An 18754-nucleotide genomic window follows, 5' to 3' on the forward strand; every position below is an offset into this window, starting at 1 on the left:
CACTTCAACAAGGTCTCCGTGAAGTGGTTATTGGGCGTATACAATTTTGATCAAAATGTAACTAAGAACCTCGAGTTTGTTTTGTGAATGTATCCTAACAGCAATAGATCACTACATAGTGCGTGGATGTGCCATCCAGTTCTGTTTTCCCTCCCAATATTGGTGACCGCACCCTCTGTTCCCCCTCAAATTTACATACCTGCTTCGATATTATCTGCTCGCCCCAGAGACATACAGAGACAAATCCTTATATGATGTGTTTATTTAGATCTTTATGTGAATTAAAATTTTACATTTTTAGAATTTTTTTTTTTATTATTTTCCCATAGACAATGGTCTATCAACCAGAGGTTCAGCTGCTTGGATACTACTTCATTAAGACTACAATGTTTTCATGTAACTACTAGCAAAGTGCCGCAACTGCAAAGCCAATTTTTTTTTGTCCTATATCTTTAGTGATTAGCAGATCGGGATCCTTGGCAATTGTTTCCGGGAGATGTCTGGATCGTCATGTGTCACAGTTCATGGCGTCCCCCTGTATTTCTTCCACCGCAATAGAAGCGTTAAAGTTGTATTTACAAGCAAAACTGTTCATGCATCCCTTAAAGGAATAATTCCCCACGGAGTCATCTGTAGACAAAAATGGACAACCACAGATTATCAAGATATCATCTTTATCATATTTTCACAATCACAATCATTCCTTTATTATTGTGTCACCATGACTTAATGGCTTCTAGAGTGTCATAGAATAATGTATCCATAATCGTTATCTTTCAGCCAAGACAATGGAGGTAATTAGGTAGTTTATCATTGTGGGGGGGGGGGTTTGGGGAGGGGGGGGGGTTCCCTCCACAACATGATGCTTCCCCGTCCCCTCCCCCCACCCCGTATCTCACACTTGGGATGATGTTCTCAGGCTTGAAAGCTTCTCCCTTTTCCTCAAACTTAACGATGGTCAAAAAGCTGAATTTTTGTTTTGTCAGACTATAGGACCTCTCCAAAAATTAAGGTCTTTGTTCTGGTTGCGTTTGCAAACATAAATCTGGGTTTTGTGTTTCTCTAGGATACAGGACTTGTGTCACTGCGGATAATGACTCTTAATGCATCTTCACACGGTCTCTTCCTTTTGTTCTTGGGTTTATGTGTACATTTCGGACCAAAGCAGGTTCATCTATAGGACTCAGAACCTGTCTCCTATATGAGTGATATTAGGGCTGCACATTCCCATCTTGTATGTACAAGATGTACAATAAATTCTGTATATATTTCTGGAATTTGAACCCAAGGATGAACCAGCCTTGTGGAAGTCCAACGTTCTCTTCCTGATATGCTTCTTTAGACTTTCCCTGATGTTATACAAAGTATCTAGTGCGTTTTTAGGTTTTCCTTCAAACACATCAGCAGGTGTTTCTCTAATTATCTCAGATGTTGCCCATAAATGAGAACCTTCTAAAAACCTGATATCATCAAATGGACTGTCCCAAATTGTCTAGGCATGTAAACTTTTGCCTTATATATAAACATGCCTTAAAAATTCCCTCTCTCATTATTTTGACAAATTTAAATAATTTTAGTTCCTAATTTACCTAAAAGGGAGAGGATTATTCTGATTTCATGTCAGATAGTGAGAGAAACATCATACGTGTCTGTTATTATAGTGTATGGAAATTTCTGGTTACAACTTTAGTTTGGCCTTAACTTCCTTTAACAGTTGCTCCTCTGCCATCTACTGGTCCAATGTTATAAATGTAGTTTTAATGCCATCTATTAGTTATTACCTGTGTTATCCCAACAGCTGTACAAAGAGATTTAGCTTCATGAAACATGTTTGCCAAATTTTTTGGATGAGCATTACCTACGTTATGTGGGTTATTTTGCCCAATACTCTGCTTTGGTTTTATTAATTCTTTATTTAAATTTTCATGTCGTAAAATTTTACACCTATATGCCAGTAACATTAAATCACACAATACATATGTATAACATCACATCTCCTTTTGCAAACAGACAAAACCAACTTTCCACCTCCCCCAAAAAAATGAATACTCCATCCCAATCCCACCCTAACCTAGACAAGCGGTTTAATGGAAACTTTGTGACCCCCACAGACAATAAATAACTTATCCCCAAACTGATTTTAGAAAACTTCTGCCATTTACAGGTTAAAACAATAACTTATAGTAAAGTTTACCTGGCTCCCTGCCAGCTTGTGTCCTGTGTCCCTGGGGAGTGTTCAGCACAGAGCTGTGTCCCTCCGGAAAATGTTTTTTTTTGTGAGTTAAAAAAAAAAAAACTATGCCAGTAACCAGTTAACTCATGCCAGAAGGTCTCCGCCGTAACTGGAAGGAGGGTTTTTTTCTTTTTTGGAGGGAGGGTAAGGGAACTCTGCTCCGTGCTGATCACTACTAAGGTACACAGGACACAAGCTGGCAGAAAGCCAGGTAAACTTTAGTAGTTAAAACAATAACTTATACTAAAGTTTACCCAGCTCCCTGCCAGCTTGTGTCCTGTGTCCCTGATTATTATTCAGCATGGAGTAGAGTTCCCTCCTCCAACCAGTTACTCCTTGCCCCCACCTTTGCTTCTTTCTCTTAAAGCGGCGACCCGTTTGGCATGAGACTGGAAGGAGGATGTTTTTTTTCAATCTTACAGGTGAGCATTTTCCAGGGGAGGAAGGGAGGGTGAGGGAAAGGGAACTCTACTCCGTGTTGCACACTCCCCAGGGACACAGGACACAAGCTAGCAGGGAGCCAGGTAAACTTTAATATTAGTTATTGTTTTAACCACTAATGCCAGAAGTTTTATTAAAGAAAAACAAAGCTTAGTGATAACTATTTATCGTCTGTGAGGACATGGAGAAGGCTCAAAAATGGTTCCTGGTGCCAGGTTCCTTGTAACTTATAATTTACTTTTTAACTAGACTGACATGTTTCTATATTCCTCTGATTCCACTAGTCCTAACCAAATGTTCCAAATTATCCTATAATCGTGGCTGCTAGATTTTAACTCTACTGCCATCTTCTCCATATTCCTTATCTACTCTTTTAACCCATTCTCGTATCGATGAGGGTTCTGGGTTTTTCTATTTGGCTGAGATACCAGCTGTGGCTGCATTTAATAAGTGTCTAAATATCAACCTTTTACAAACCTTTGTTAGAATAGATTATACATAGAGAGAGAAAAATATGAGTGGACCTGATGGTTGGGTTCCGTTTTTGACCACCTGATCCGAACATCTTGCCTGATTGTAGGCCGAACACCCAATTCAGCTTACCCCTAGCTTGTAAGTCCTGTTTCCTGTACAGGTCTTGTAATCGAAGAAGTCAGCTTAGGTTAATTGCACTATATCTGATCAGATATTTGTGATATCAGGAAGGGATATAGTCTTTAGGAACCCTTAAGAAGCATTGGTTAATATTGTCCCCGGGCCAACAATTGAGGTCTACGACAGCTACTACTCAATGGGCCTTCACATGCTCACGCCAGCTCCAATCTCTCTGCTATCACCTTCCTACGACTTGTGCCTACATCTGGTGTACAATGTTATGTTCTGGGGCAATAAATGGGAGCGTGTGGTTTTCTTCCTCACAATTGGCAATTTTCCATTAATTTTCCATTAATTTTAACCCCTAATGTTTTTATACTTTTTACACTGCCAATGTTGTATTCTGCAATGAAATCCAAGTCGGGCAATAAGTCGGAAAAAAATAGTTGTTGCCTCCATCTGCTCACTATACAACATATCCTATAAAAAAAGGGGATGCTCAGCAGAAAGGAGGACAGCGGTGATATCCCTGTCCATATAAGGACAGTGACATCACTGGGGAAGCACCCCTGCACTGGCCGCTGCCATTGTTAACTCCTCCCCCCAGTATTTGAAGGGGGGAGAAGTCACCGGCCGACATATCCCACTGTATGAGCATAAAGTGGGATATGCCTGTGCCATATGTTGTAAGGACATGTCAGGAATTCCCCCAACATGTCCTTACAAAAACGAGGTCCTTACACAGAATCTGGATGGGATTTGATTAAATTAGAAGGAACGATCCCTGACCTGGTAACTTGTCTGTCCCTCGATACTCAAAACATCGGTCCTCGATTCCGGTGCAATTTATCTTCTTGGTGCTCACACATTCCTTCAGAGTGCCATTGATAAAGCAGTTTGGACATACAAGACCATTAGGTGTCGGATCATCTTCAGGAACTGGAGAAATAAAAAGACCCATAGATCAAGTATAGCCAATAGTTAAAGGGGTTTTACCAATTTTATTGTTATCCTCAGTATTGGGGGGTAACTATCTAAACGTTGGGAGTCTGACTTGTGGGACCCCACTGATCACGAGTCACGGTAGGTCCTAGGGTTTGGTCGTCAGTAGAGATGAGCGAGCACTAAAATGCTCGGGTACTCGTTATTCGAGACGAACTTTTACCGATGCTCGAGTGCTCGTCTCGAATAACGAGCCCCATTGAAGTCAATGGGAGACTCGAGCATTTTTCAAGGGGACCAAGGCTCTGCACAGGGAAGCTTGGCCAAACACCTGGGAACCTCAGAAAAGGATGGAAACACCACGGAAATGGACAGGAAACAGCAGGGGCAGCATGCATGGATGCCTCTGAGGCTGCTTAATCGCACCATTATGCCAAAAGTATGGGCAACAGCATGGCCATGACTGAGTGACCGAATGAGGCTAGATAGCATCTAAAACATGCAATAATTGACCCTGACACTATAGGGGACGGCATGCAGAGGCAGCGGCAGCAGTGGCAGGCTAGAGAGTGGCATGGCGACATACTCTAAATGGACTCAGGTTTCACCAAAGGAGGTGAAATGATTTCCTATGTGAACAAAAGGTTGACGGTATATTTAGTCGATAACACAGCATGGTGGCGACAAAGTGACCAAGTTCCATAACGTATCTGGTGAAACACCCGAAAAATGAGCCTGACACAGCTCTTTTGATAAGGGGACGACATGTGGAGGCAGCCATGGAGACGACTTCCATGATTAAGAGAGACAGTATGGGGCATCCATATTGCGCTGCTATGATTGCAACTTCAGGTCTCCAGCATGGCGGCGACAGATGGGCCGAGTTCCACTATGTATCTGGTGAAACACCTGAAAATTCTGCCGGACACAGCTCGTTTGATAAGGGGACCATGTATGGAGGCAGTGAACTAATAGTAGATTAAAGGTGCTGCAGTTAAAACTATGTTAGTTGGATCTTGAGATGGAGCCGACACTGAAAGCACACTGCTTTGCAAGATGAGTTTGAGCTTTAAAATGAAATAAAGGTAAAAAAAAAAAAAAATCAGCAGACTGTGCCTAATTCTAATCAAACCCCTAATAAATTTTCCCACTTCGGTGTTTGAGGTGGATATGTGTGTCACTAAGAGCTAAACACAACGGTCGCAGGTCTCCCTGCAAATTCCTCACAATATGGTACTAGCTGCACTACTAGTGCCAGCAAGCCCAGCCACAAGCAAATAAAAAAAAAAAATGTATAACGTTATTGTAGCCCTAAGAAGGGCTGTTGGGTTCTTGTAGAATCACTCCTGCCTAACACTATTCTAATAGAACACCCTAACGCTTTCCCTGACCAGCAGCAGCTCTCTCCCTAGCGGCATCCAGACAGAGAATGATCCGAGCAGCGCGGCCAGCGGCTAGTCTATCCCAGGGTCACCTGATCTGGCCAGCCAACCACTGCTATCGACGTGTAAGGGTACCACGTCATGCTGGGTGGAGTGCAGAGTCTCCTGGCTTGTGATTGGCTCTGTTTCTGGCCGCCAAAAAGCAAAACGGCGGGAGATGCCATTTTCTCGAGCGGGCGAAGTATTTGTCCGAGCAACGAGCAGTTTCGAGTACGCTAATGCTCGAACGAGCATCAATACTCCTGTGTCACTTACTGTAAAAACTTCCATTGTTGCATGATTCCCCGGGGCAGCATTTTACATAACCTCGGACTTTGACTTTATCCTGCGTCGCTGATCCTAGAGCCCCACAAAACTGGCTAATGGCGCAGCCTTTTAATATCGAATAATACTCTGCTCCATCTACAAACAGAGACAATGGATATAAGAAATCCAGAACTGAGAGAGAGATTTGTGAAGAAGAGAGTTGTACTCACTGATGTAAACGTATTGGGAGATGATCATGCATCCTTTTTGAGGACAGGGGATAACGATCACCTTGTCACACGTTGTAGAGGTTTTGGACAGACAAGAATAACAATCGGAAAAGACTGTAAAATAAAAGTGATAAACTGGCATAAAGAAGCATAAATATACCATGACAAAAAATGGGTTGTCCTTAAAATCCATGTTTTTGTAATGATAGCCCTATGGGACACTTTAGGGGGTTTGCGGACCCTCCTTATGATATTGACATCCCTCCCAACTTGCCATGACTACGATTGGCCTGGGGCTCTCCACCCGGCCAGTCACACATTGGCTGTTCGGCAATATTTCCAGGTTAGGTGGCCCCAACCTGAACGCTGAACCCAACCAACAGGTCAACTCATCTCAATTGCCCAATATCTTCAAGTGATAATATACATTCCATAAATCTGTGTTATTTCTTTCTTTATGCAGAAGGTAAGTTCACATGAAATCAATATCAGAAATGTAAGTGTCCATAAACTATTCAAACTGTAATCAGTACATATTGTCACTACTGACAATAGATGATGTCACAGCTTATCTCCTCCCCTCCCTGTACAATGACCTCCATATAGATAACACTGACCCGTCATTACATCACTACTGACAATAGATGATGTCACAGCTTATCTCCTCCCCCTCCCTGTACAATGACCTCTGTATAGATAACACTGACCCATCATTACATCACTACTGACAATAGATGATGTCACAGCATATCTCCTCCCCCTTCCTGTACAATGACCTCTATATAGATAACACTGACCCATCATTACATCACTACTGACAATAGATGATGTCACAGCTTATCTCCTCCTCCCTGTACAATGTCCTCTATATAGATAATACTGACGCCTCATTACATCATTACTGACAATAGATGATGTCACAGCTTATCTCCTCCCCTCTCTGTACAATGACCTCTATATAGATAACACTGACCCATCATTACATCACTACTGACAATAGATGATGTCACAGCTTATCTCCTCCCCTCCCTGTACAATGACCTCTATATAGATAACACTGACCCGTCATTACATCACTACTGACAATAGATGATGTCACAGCTTATCTCCTCCCCCTCCCTGTACAATGACCTCTATATAAATAACACTGACCCGTCATTACATCACTACTGACAATAGATGATGTCACAGCTTATCTCCTCCTCCCTGTACAATGTCCTCTATATAGATAATACTGACGCCTCATTACATCATTACTGACAATAGATGATGTCACAGCTTATCTCCTCCCCTCTCTGTACAATGACCTCTATATAGATAACACTGACCCATCATTACATCACTACTGACAATAGATGATGTCACAGCTTATCTCCTCCCCTCCCTGTACAATGACCTCTATATAGATAACACTGACCCATCATTACATCACTACTGACAATAGATGATGTCACAGCTTATCTCCTCCTCCCTGTACAATGACCTCTATATAGATAACACTGACCCATCATTACATCACTACTGACAATAGATGACGTCACAGCTTATCTCCTCCCCCTCTCTGTACAATGACCTCTATATAGATAACACTGACCCATCATTACATCACTACTGACAATAGATGTCACAGCTTATCTCCTCCCCCTCCCTGTACAATGACCTCTATATATATAACACTGACCCATTATTACATCACTACTGACAATAGATGATGTCACAGCTTATCTCCTCCTCCTCCCTGTACAATGACCTCTATATAGATAACACTGACCCATCATTACATCACTACTGACAATAGATGACGTCACAGCTTATCTCCTCCCCCTCTCTGTACAATGACCTCTATATAGATAACACTGACCCATCATTACATCACTACTGACAATAGATGTCACAGCTTATCTCCTCCCCCTCCCTGTACAATGACCTCTATATATATAACACTGACCCATTATTACATCACTACTGACAATAGATGATGTCACAGCTTACCTCCTCCTCCTCCCTGTACAATGACCTCTATATAGATAACACTGACCCATCATTACATCACTACTGACAATAGATGACGTCACAGCTTATCTCCTCCCCCTCTCTGTACAATGACCTCTATATAGATAACACTGACCCTTCATTACATCACTACTGACAATAGATGATGTCACAGCTTATCTCCTCCCTGTACAATGACCTCTATATAGATAACACTGACCCATCATTACATCACTACTGACAATAGATGTCACAGCTTATCTCCTCCCCCTCCCTGTACAATGACCTCTATATATATAACACTGACCCATTATTACATCACTACTGACAATAGATGATGTCACAGCTTATCTCCTCCTCCTCCCTGTACAATGACCTCTATATAGATAACACTGACCCATCATTACATCACTACTGACAATAGATGATGTCACAGCTTATCTCCTCCTCCTCCCTGTACAATGACCTCTATATAGATAACACTGACCCATCATTACATCACTACTGACAATAGATGATGTCACAGCTTATCTCCTCCCCCTCCCTGTACAATGACCTATATATATAACACTGACCCATTATTACATCAATACTGACAATAGATGATGTCACAGCTTATCTCCTCCCCCTTCCTGTACAATGTTCTCTATATAGATAACACTGACCCATCATTACATCACTACTGACAATAGATGATGTCACAGGTTATCTCCTCCCCCTCCCTGTACAATGACCTCTATATAGATAACACTGACCCATCATTACATCACTACTGACAATAGATGATGTCACAGCTTATCTCCTCCTCCCTGTACAATGACCTCTATATAGATAACACTGACCCATCATTACATCACTCCTGACAATAGATGATGTCACAGGTTATCTCCTCCCCCTCCCTGTACAATGACCTCTATATAGATAACACTGACCCATCATTACATCACTACTGACAATAGATGATGTCACAGCTTATTTCCTCTCCCTCCCTGTACAATGACCTCTATATAGATAACACTGACCCATCATGACATCACTACTGACAATAGATGATGTCACAGCTTATCTCCTCCCCCTCCCTGTACAATGACCTCTATATAGATAACACTGACCCATCATTACATCACTACTGACAATAGATGATGTCACAGCTTATCTCCTCCTCCATGTACAATGACCTCTATATAGATAACACTGACCCATCATTACATCACTCCTGACAATAGATGATGTCACAGCTTATCTCCTCCCCCTCCCTGTACAATGACCCCTTTATAGATAACACTGACTCATCATTACATCACTACTGACAATAAATGATGTCACAGCTTATCTCCCCCCCTCCCTGTACAATGTCCTCTATATAGATAACACTGACCCATCATTACATCACTACTGACAATAGATGATGTCACAGCTTATCTCCTCCCCCTCCCTGTACAATGACCTCTATATAGTTAACACTGACCCATCATTACATCACTACTGACAATAGATGATGTCACAGCTTATCTCCTCCCCCTCCCTGTACAATGACCTCTATATAGATAACACTGACCCATCATTACATCACTACTGACAATAGATGATGTCACAGCTTATCTCCTCCCCCTCCCTGTACAATGACCTCTATATAGATAACACTGACCCATCATTACATCACTACTGACAATAGATGATGTCACAGCTTATCTCCTCCTCCCTGTACAATGACCTCTATATAGATAACACTGACCCATCATTACATCACTCCTGACAATAGATGATGTCACAGGTTATCTCCTCCCCCTCCCTGTACAATGACCTCTATATAGATAACACTGACCCATCATTACATCACTACTGACAATAGATGATGTCACAGCTTATCTCCTCCCCCTCCCTTTACAATGACCTCTATATAGATAACACTGACCCATCATTACATCACTACTGACAATAGATGATGTCACAGCTTATCTCCTCCCCCTCCCTTTACAATGACCTCTATATAGATAACACTGACCCATCATTACATCACTACTGACAATAGATGATGTCACAGCTTATCTCCTCCTCCCTGTACAATGACCTCTATATAGATAACACTGACCCATCATTACATCACTCCTGACAATAGATGATGTCAAAGGTTATCTCCTCCCCCTCCCTGTACAATGACCTCTATATAGATAACACTGACCCATCATTACATCACTACTGACAATAGATGATGTCACAGCTTATCTCCTCCCCCTCCCTTTACAATGACCTCTATATAGATAACACTGACCCATCATTACATCACTACTGACAATAGATGATGTCACAGCTTATCCCCTCCCCCTCCTGTACAATGACCTCTATATAGATAACACTGACTCATCATTACATCACTACTGACAATAGATGATGTCACAGCTTATCTCCTCCCCTCCCTGTACAATGTCCTCTATATAGATAACACTGACCCATCATTACATCACTCATGACAATAGATGATGTCACAGGTTATCTCCTCCCCCTCCCTGTACAATGACCTCTATATAGATAACACTGACCCATCATTACATCACTCCTGACAATAGATGATGTCACAGGTTATCTCCTCCCCCTCCCTGTACAATGACCTCTATATAGATAACACTGACCCATCATTACATCACTACTGACAATAGATGATGTCACAGCTTATCTCCTCCCCCTCCCTGTACAATGACCTCTATATAGATAACACTGACCCATCATTACATCACTACTGACAATAGATGATGTCACAGCTTATCTCCTCCCCCTCCCTGTACAATGACCTCTATATAGATAACACTGACCCATCATTACATCTCTACTGACAATAGATGATGTCACAGCTTATCTCCTCCCCCTCCCTGTACAATGACCTCTATATAGATAACACTGACCCATCATTACATCACTACTGACAATAGATGATGTCACAGCTTATCTCCTCCCCCTCCCTGTACAATGACCTCTATATAGATAACACTGACCCATCATTACATCACTACTGACAATAGATGTTGTCACAGCTTATCTCCTCCCCCTCCCTGTACAATGACCTCTATATAGATAACACTGACCCATCATTACATCACTACTGACAATAGATGATGTCACAGCTTATCTCCTCCCCCTCCCTGTACAATGACCTCTATATAGATAACACTGACCCATCATTACATCACTACTAACAATAGATGATGTCACAGCTTATCTCCTCCTCCCTGTACAATAGCCTCTATATAGATAACACTGACCCATCATTACATCACTACTGACAATAGATGATGCCACAGCTCATGTTCTTATGTAATTAGGACAGCATCCCTAATCCTGGACAGAAAATATAACAAAAATATGTACAGTTTAGAAAATATTTAATTATTTGTTTTTATTAAGTAAAAAGTACAATAGTGATACATTCCTAATACTTCATCTGATAATGACCTATTGGTGGAATTACATTTATGCATTAACCTTTCGGTTATGTTGACGTGACTTTTCGATATAGGATGGCCACCTCCATCATTATGTATAGAAAATACAATTAACAAATAACTGATACGTTACCTTAAAGGGATCAGTATAAACTGTCACCTATAAACTCACCTAAAGCCAGCAAAGCGCTGAAGACGAGGAGACAGGTTGTAGAGAAGACGTTCATCATGACAAGAGGGTGAGATGATGTCTTCCTTCCAATGGTTCCCATTGGGATTTTATAGAATATTCTCATTTGGAACAGAGTAGATGGGATAAAGACAGCCATTTACATTGTGCCAGGCCCTGTGGCATTGGGCAGAGCACGTGGCATAGAGAAAACCACATTTATCTTTATCTCCTTCTGATAACATCAGTCTTGGCTAGTTTTAGGCTTTGGACCGAAACTAGTGTGAAACTTGCCTTAGGCTCATTGCCGCATTGTTTTCTGATGGACCGGCGCCATAGAGTCCTCTGATGACCCCAATGGACTCTACTGATAATATCCAAAAGACATTTTATCTATAGTTACTCCTGTTTTTAACAATAAAATCAACAACTTTTTGATTTTATCGTTTGTATACATAATTGGGTCAAGACACAATGAGACCGAGACCAAGGCCCAGTTTCTCGGCCTAATTTTTGCTGTGTAAACAAAACGAATTGCATCATAATGAGGTTCTATGTAGTGAATGGTTAGAGCATCCCTGTAATATTATTATTTATAGGACACCATTATTTCCATGGTGCAGTGAAATCAATAAGGGGTTCACACATATTAAATGGGTTGCCCGACTCTTTTAGAAAACTAGCAGCTGGGCTCAGGAGGTAAGTTTTTAAAAAAAGAAAGTTGCACTCTCCTCCTCCGTCGCTTTCGGGGTCCTGTACTGCCGTCTTGCTTGTCCGTGCCCCTGTTTGCTTACAAGTCTCTTCTCCCACAATTGCTTAGTTTGTTTGTGGCCGTCTCAAACTTTTTCCATTTAAAGGGGACCTACCACCACGATTCTACCTCTAAAGGTAGATCGGGTGGTAGGTGGATGAATGGGACGTAAGGATAGCCCTTTTTGGGCTAATCCTTACGTCCCAGCTATCCTTTTGTAAACTTTAATCAGATGATATGCTAATTTAATTAAGCGGCTACTGGGGCGTGGAGTAGCCGGACATGAGGCTACTAGTCGCGGCTACTCCACCCCCCAGTAGCCTTGTTCCTCCACCTACCATGTAATCTTCGGCGTGCAGCACCGTGTAGCTGCGCGCCCTCGTCCGAGCACCCGGCGTCTGCGCATGTGCAGTAGCGCCGGCCTCGGAGCTACGGCCGCGCACCCGTAGGCCTGCGTCCTGCGCATGCGCAGAACGCAGGATATTCGCACAAAGGCGCGCAGCTACGAGGAGCTGCGCACCGAAGATTACCCGGTAGGCGGAGGAACAAGGCTACTGGGGCGTGGAGTAGCCGCGACTAGTAGCCTCATGTCCGGCTACTCCACGCCCCAGTAGCCGCTTAATTAAATTAGCATATCAACTGATTAAAGTTTACAAAAGGATAGCCGGGACGTAAGGATTAGCCCAAAAAGGGCTATCCTTACGTCCCATTCATCCACCTACCACCCATTCTACCTTTATAGGTAGAATCGTGGTGGTAGGTCCCCTTTAAGGATTATGGAGGCCACTGTGCTCTAAGGAACATTGATTGCTGCAGACCACAATTCTGTCTCTACGCTCCTTGGGCAGTTCCTAAGGCCTCATGATTCTCATGTGCTCTGACATGCACTGTTGACACAGCTGGACACAGCTTGACTGTAAATGAAGATCAAAGGATTGTCACCATATTTTGCAGCTGGGTGGATTTGTCAAGCCATTTTGTTTTGGAAAGCCAAATATCTCCCCATCACCCATCATTACATATAAAGCTAAGAACAGAAGGCAGGACACATAAAAAAATTTCCAAGATTGGGAGCAGTTGGTTCCAATTCCATTCTGGTTATGGTAAAGGAAATCTACCATGAAAATCCATCAGGATAAACCAGGAACATTACTCATACATCCAGGCACCGTGATTGTGGTAATCTCCTTACATTTGTTATCCTTCCTTCTAAAATGTAACTTTTAAAGAAATGCTAATGAGCCCAAAGGGCTCTGGGGGTGTGGCCAGAGCCACATTGATGCTTAAACTTCACAGTCTGTTACACTGTTTCCCCCACTGCGGCGGAGGAAGTTGGACCACGCAGTTAGAGTGGAGAAGTGCTCCTGTATAACACATATAAGAAGATACCACAGTCCCGGTGACTGGATCTATGAGTAATGTCCCTGTTTTATCAGGATGGATTTTGATGGTAGATTTCCTTTTAAGACATTTTTGTTGTACCAATTAGAGTAGTAACCATTTGTGGGCTTCTGCAAGACTTGAGGTTAATCAATATAAAGTATGTTGTATTATAACTAGGAGAACACCTGAGGTGGTTGAGCTTATCCAAGCTCTAGCTCAGTGATGGAGAACCTTTTAGACACCGAGTGCCCAAACTACAACCGAAACCCACATATTTTTCGCAAAGTGCCAATTCGACAATTTAAGCAGTAACTTAATACTTCCTGCTCTGTTACATGTTTAAATTGTATAGGCACCTGAGGACACCAATACAGTAGAAAGAAGGGGAAGAAGTTTGGATTATCGTTGTAGCTTCCTTCTAGGGTCCTGGGCTGCCTGGGACTGCAGGAGGCCTTGAGTCCTGTCTGGTGAACTCTGCAATGAGGTAATGCGCAGGTGCCCATAGAAAAGGCTCTGAGAGCCACCTCTGGCACCCGTGCCATAGGTTTGCCACCACTGCTGTAGGGAATAAACCCAATAGGACAGATGGAGGAGGCTCCTACTGCTGCCAGTTGTCTTACAGGTGACTAGATAGAACAGTGACCGGGAAGGACATGGTTGAGCTCATTATTGGGAAAGGCGCAATTGGATCAAAGGAAAACGGTTGATGACAAGAGATGAAGGAGAAGCCGGGTTCTGGTAATGAAGTGATACAGAGACATCACATTACTTGAGTGACTATTTATTGAAGTGTTTAGATAATTACATCTTCATTGGAATCTTAGACTTTAAGAAACTGATGATTTTTTTTCTTTACTTAACCAAATCATAGGCTGTTGGCTACTACAACTCCCACTATGACAGACATGTTTAGGGTTTTACTGACTCTACGATATAATATATTCATGTGTCTACTTAGTAAAGCGACCCAGTTCCCGCCTTATAAATCCATAGCATCGTGTCCTTCTTTATCAATAGGACGGATCAGAAGGAGACGGCCGATCCGTTCTATGGATTAGGATCTAACAGTACAGGGCAGCCCTGAAAAGTTCTGTTACCCCAAGGGCTGAGTTAAAGTTGCGTTCACAACCAAAGTCATTGATACATCCCTTGAAGGAATATACTTTCACCGAGCCATCTGTAGACAGACAAAAAAGAGGCCATAATAAGTAACAAATCTTATGTGCACACACAATCCCTTTATAGTTACAGTATAGGCAGAGAGGAGCCGATCCAATGGTCGTGTTTGACGCCCAAGTTGGGCCGCCTGACCCAGACATATTGTCCAAAAAGCAAATCCTGCAAATTGATGCCCCTAGCAACTACCTTGGCTATGCCTGACAAATATTGGCCATGGCTAGTTGCCAGGGGCATCAATTTGTCAAATTAATTGTTTGGTCACCGATCCGGCAATGTGTCTGGGTCAAGTGGCCAAACCCAAACCCGACCATCAGATCCGCTCATCTCATGTCGCCTTGTGATCGATTGGGTTTCAACGGTTGGGTCCCAACCAATTGGAACCAAACTTGGAACAACCCTTTTTGAGGACACAAAAACATTCTGCTATGGTTTTGTTGGTGTCAATGTGAGTGGCTCCGTTCACCATTATGGGTCATAGGCTACATCCACACGATGTATGCCTGCCGTGCCATAGTATAGTGGGCATACATCGGCGCCGGGGAGAGGAGCAGTGGAAGAGCACAGCTCAGCCCCGCCCCTGTCCATAGGAATACACAGCGTGTGGCTACGGAACGGTACAGTGTCGTACGTGTGCTGCACTGTACCGCTCCCATATGGCACCGTGAGGCCATAGAAGTGTATGGGGAACGTATATACGCCGTATATACGTCCCCCATATGTTCGTGTGAATGTGGCCTTAGTGCTAAAATTATATTTAGGGAAGGGAGGGAATAAAGAAATGAAAAATTTACATGGAGTGGCCTTTGATCTTACTGCACATAATTCTGGCTGGGCCGAGAGTGCAGATGATCTGATAACTATTGAGATCAATCAAAGTCTTTATCCATCAAAAGAATGAGATTGATGACCACTGTTAACATTACCACTATTGATTGAGGGACCCAATGTTCGGTGTTTCGGGTTCATCCATGCCAACTGGACATATGAAAGATTGGCCAATCATAGCTATTGTCACTGGGGGCATCAATTTGTCGGATTGGTTGTTTGGAAGCCAATCTGGCAATATGTCCGGGTCAGGTGGAACGGATCAACACTGAACCCGACCACTCTAGCTCCTAAGCTCCAATTATGGCCATTGATTGGGGGAAATCACATAAGAATCACTTTCCACCCATCACGTAGTGCTAACGACATCTGGTGGGAATGGGGATTGGAAGTAAGATGTCACCATTTATTTTTTTAATCTACCCTTTGCCCTTTACACCATGTTTTTGGGAAAGGGATTTGCAGCACATGCTTGCAGTATAAGGTCCATTGCAGACATAATGCAGCTCAGATGCCTCCAAAAGGTGTCTAAATTGGGCCGGTGTAAATGGGTGTAGCCCAATTTTCCATAGGATTGTGGTTCCACATAAAGATAGGAGCGATATTCATCAGGAAAATGTCAGTGCACAATGATGGGGGTGTTACCTGCAGGGGGTGAGCCGAACCCAAACCCACAATGATCACCAGGGACATGACCATTTAGTGACTCTCATCACTATTAGTGATTGGTGTAGGAACTGATTGAGGATGCTCACATTGGGTTTCGGCTGTATAATACTGCAGACACTTGATGCCCCTCCATATACCTATATCATACATGAGACCTGGATAGATCACAATGGGATAGTTGACCGGAATTATAAGAGGGGACAACCTGCTCACAATAAGGAGAACAGCACCAAAGATGTACTTGGTAACTGGACTCTGGACTCTGACCTGGTAACTGGACTCTTCCTCTGTAGTCAAAGCACTTTTTCTCGGATCCAGTGCACGCCCTGGTCTTGTTACTCACACATTCCTCCAGAGTGCCATCCATAAAGCAGTCTGGACATATTACACCATTCGGGGTCCGATCATCTTCCGGTACTAAAGGGTTAAAAAATTAATCATTTTTTGAGATTTAGTAAAAAAAAAACATAAAAGGTGCACATAAAAATATATCATGAAACACATTAACCGGTTAAGGACCGGGCCCTTTCCTGTTTTTTCATGTCCATTTTTCACTCCCCACCTTCAAAAATCTATAACTTTTTTATTTTTACACGTAAAGAGCTGTGTGATGGCTTGTTTTCTGCGTAACAAATTGCACTTCATACTGATGGTATTAAATATTCCATGTCATGTACTCGGAAGCGGGAAAAAAATTCCAAATGCAATGAAAATGGTGAAAAAATGCATTTGCGCCATTTTCTTGTGGGCTTGGATATTACGTCTTTCACTGAGCGCCCCAAATGACAGGTCTACTTTATTCTTTGGGTCGGTACGATCACAGGGATAGCGAATTTGTATAGGTTTTATAATGTTTTCATACATTTACAAAAATTAAAACCTCCTGTACAAAAATAATTTTTTTGATTTTGCCAAATTCTGGCGCTAATAACTTTTTTATACTATGGTGTACGGAGCTGTGGGTGGTGTCATTTTTTGCGAAATTTGATAATATTTTCAATGATATCATTTTTAGGACTGTACGACCTTTTGATCACTTTTTATAGATTTTTTTTAGATTTTTCAAAATGGCAAAAAAGTGCCATTTTCGACTTTGGGCGCTATTTTCCGTTACGGGATTAAACGCATTGAAAAACCATTATCATATTTTGATAGATCGGGCATTTTCGGACGCGTCGATACCTGATGTGTTTATGATTTTTACTGTTTATTTATATTTATGTCAGTTCTAGGGAAAGGGAGGTGATTTGAAATTTTAGGTTTTTTTATTATAATTTTTTTTTTTACTTTTTTTTTTACCTTTTTTAGGGTACTTTAACCCTAGGTTGTCTAATCGATCCTATCATATACTGCCATACTACAGTATGGCAGTATATGGGGATTTTCTTCCTCATTCATTACAATGTGCTTTCAGCACATTGTAATGAAGGGGTTAAAACGAAATAGCCTCGGGTCTTCGGAAGACCCGAGGCTACCATGGAGACGGATCGCCGCCCCCCGATGACGTCACGGGGAGCGGCGATCCGAGGTAAGATGGCGGCGCCCATGCGCCGCTATCTGTTTGAGGCTGCCGGCAGCCCATGCTGTGAAAACACCCGCGATCGGTGCTAGCAATATGCAGCAAAGGCTTACCGGCTATGGAGAGGGCTCAGCCCGTGAGCCCTCTCCATGCAGCGCGACGCGACCGCCGCCGTGAATACACGGCAGGCGGTCGCGAACCGGTTAAAAATATTAGTTATCACCGCATCTAGAAAAACATAAAATCTTCTTCTAGTTGTTATCCATGGCCTCCTTCCTTCTAAAATCAACTTTTAAAACTAAGCTAATAAGCCATAAGGGCTTTGGGAGTTGTTACCAGAGCCTCTTCATGCCGTAGCTTCAGAGGCTGCTACACTGTGCAGGAGCACCTACCACTCAGTGAGAGAGGGGGAAGTGCTGAGGCAGCAGGTGGGAGGGAGAGACTTTCCCCTGCACAGTGTAACATCCTGTGAAGCTAGCATGGAGTCAATGAGCCATAAGGGCTCTGGGGGCGTTACTAATTTCCTACAAATAATACTTTAATGACACTTACTGTAAAAATGACCAGTGTTGCAATTTTTCTCTTTGCAACAATTTACAAAACCTCGGAATAGAACGTCACTCTGTGTGGCTGAACCAAAGGCGCCGCACAAGGCTTCATCGGCACAATCTTTAAGTATTGCCCTATACTCCTTCCCATCTG

General features: G+C 42.6%; 1 protein-coding gene across 3 annotated transcripts in view; it reads right to left on the minus strand.

Moving 5' to 3' along the window:
* Positions 1 to 297: 297 nt before the first annotated feature.
* Positions 298 to 18754, minus strand: part of LOC140065528 (uncharacterized) — a 30201-nt gene continuing 11744 nt past the window's right edge. For 2 of the 3 annotated variants that reach the window (XM_072113127.1, XM_072113125.1), the window contains exons 4-9: positions 18605 to 18751; positions 16801 to 16950; positions 6129 to 6242; positions 5908 to 6054; positions 4058 to 4207; positions 298 to 630 (exon numbers count right to left, since the gene is read on the minus strand). In XM_072113127.1, coding sequence (XP_071969228.1) covers positions 509 to 630; positions 4058 to 4207; positions 5908 to 6054; positions 6129 to 6242; positions 16801 to 16950; positions 18605 to 18751 — 830 coding nt within the window. In that variant the 3' untranslated portion in view covers positions 298 to 508. The remainder of the gene's footprint in view (positions 631 to 4057; positions 4208 to 5907; positions 6055 to 6128; positions 6243 to 16800; positions 16951 to 18604; positions 18752 to 18754) is intronic. The other variant, XM_072113124.1, reaches the window with a different exon arrangement.

The sequence above is a fragment of the Engystomops pustulosus genome, chromosome 6 (assembly GCF_040894005.1).
Source record: "Engystomops pustulosus chromosome 6, aEngPut4.maternal, whole genome shotgun sequence".
Classification (NCBI taxonomy): domain Eukaryota; kingdom Metazoa; phylum Chordata; class Amphibia; order Anura; family Leptodactylidae; genus Engystomops; species Engystomops pustulosus.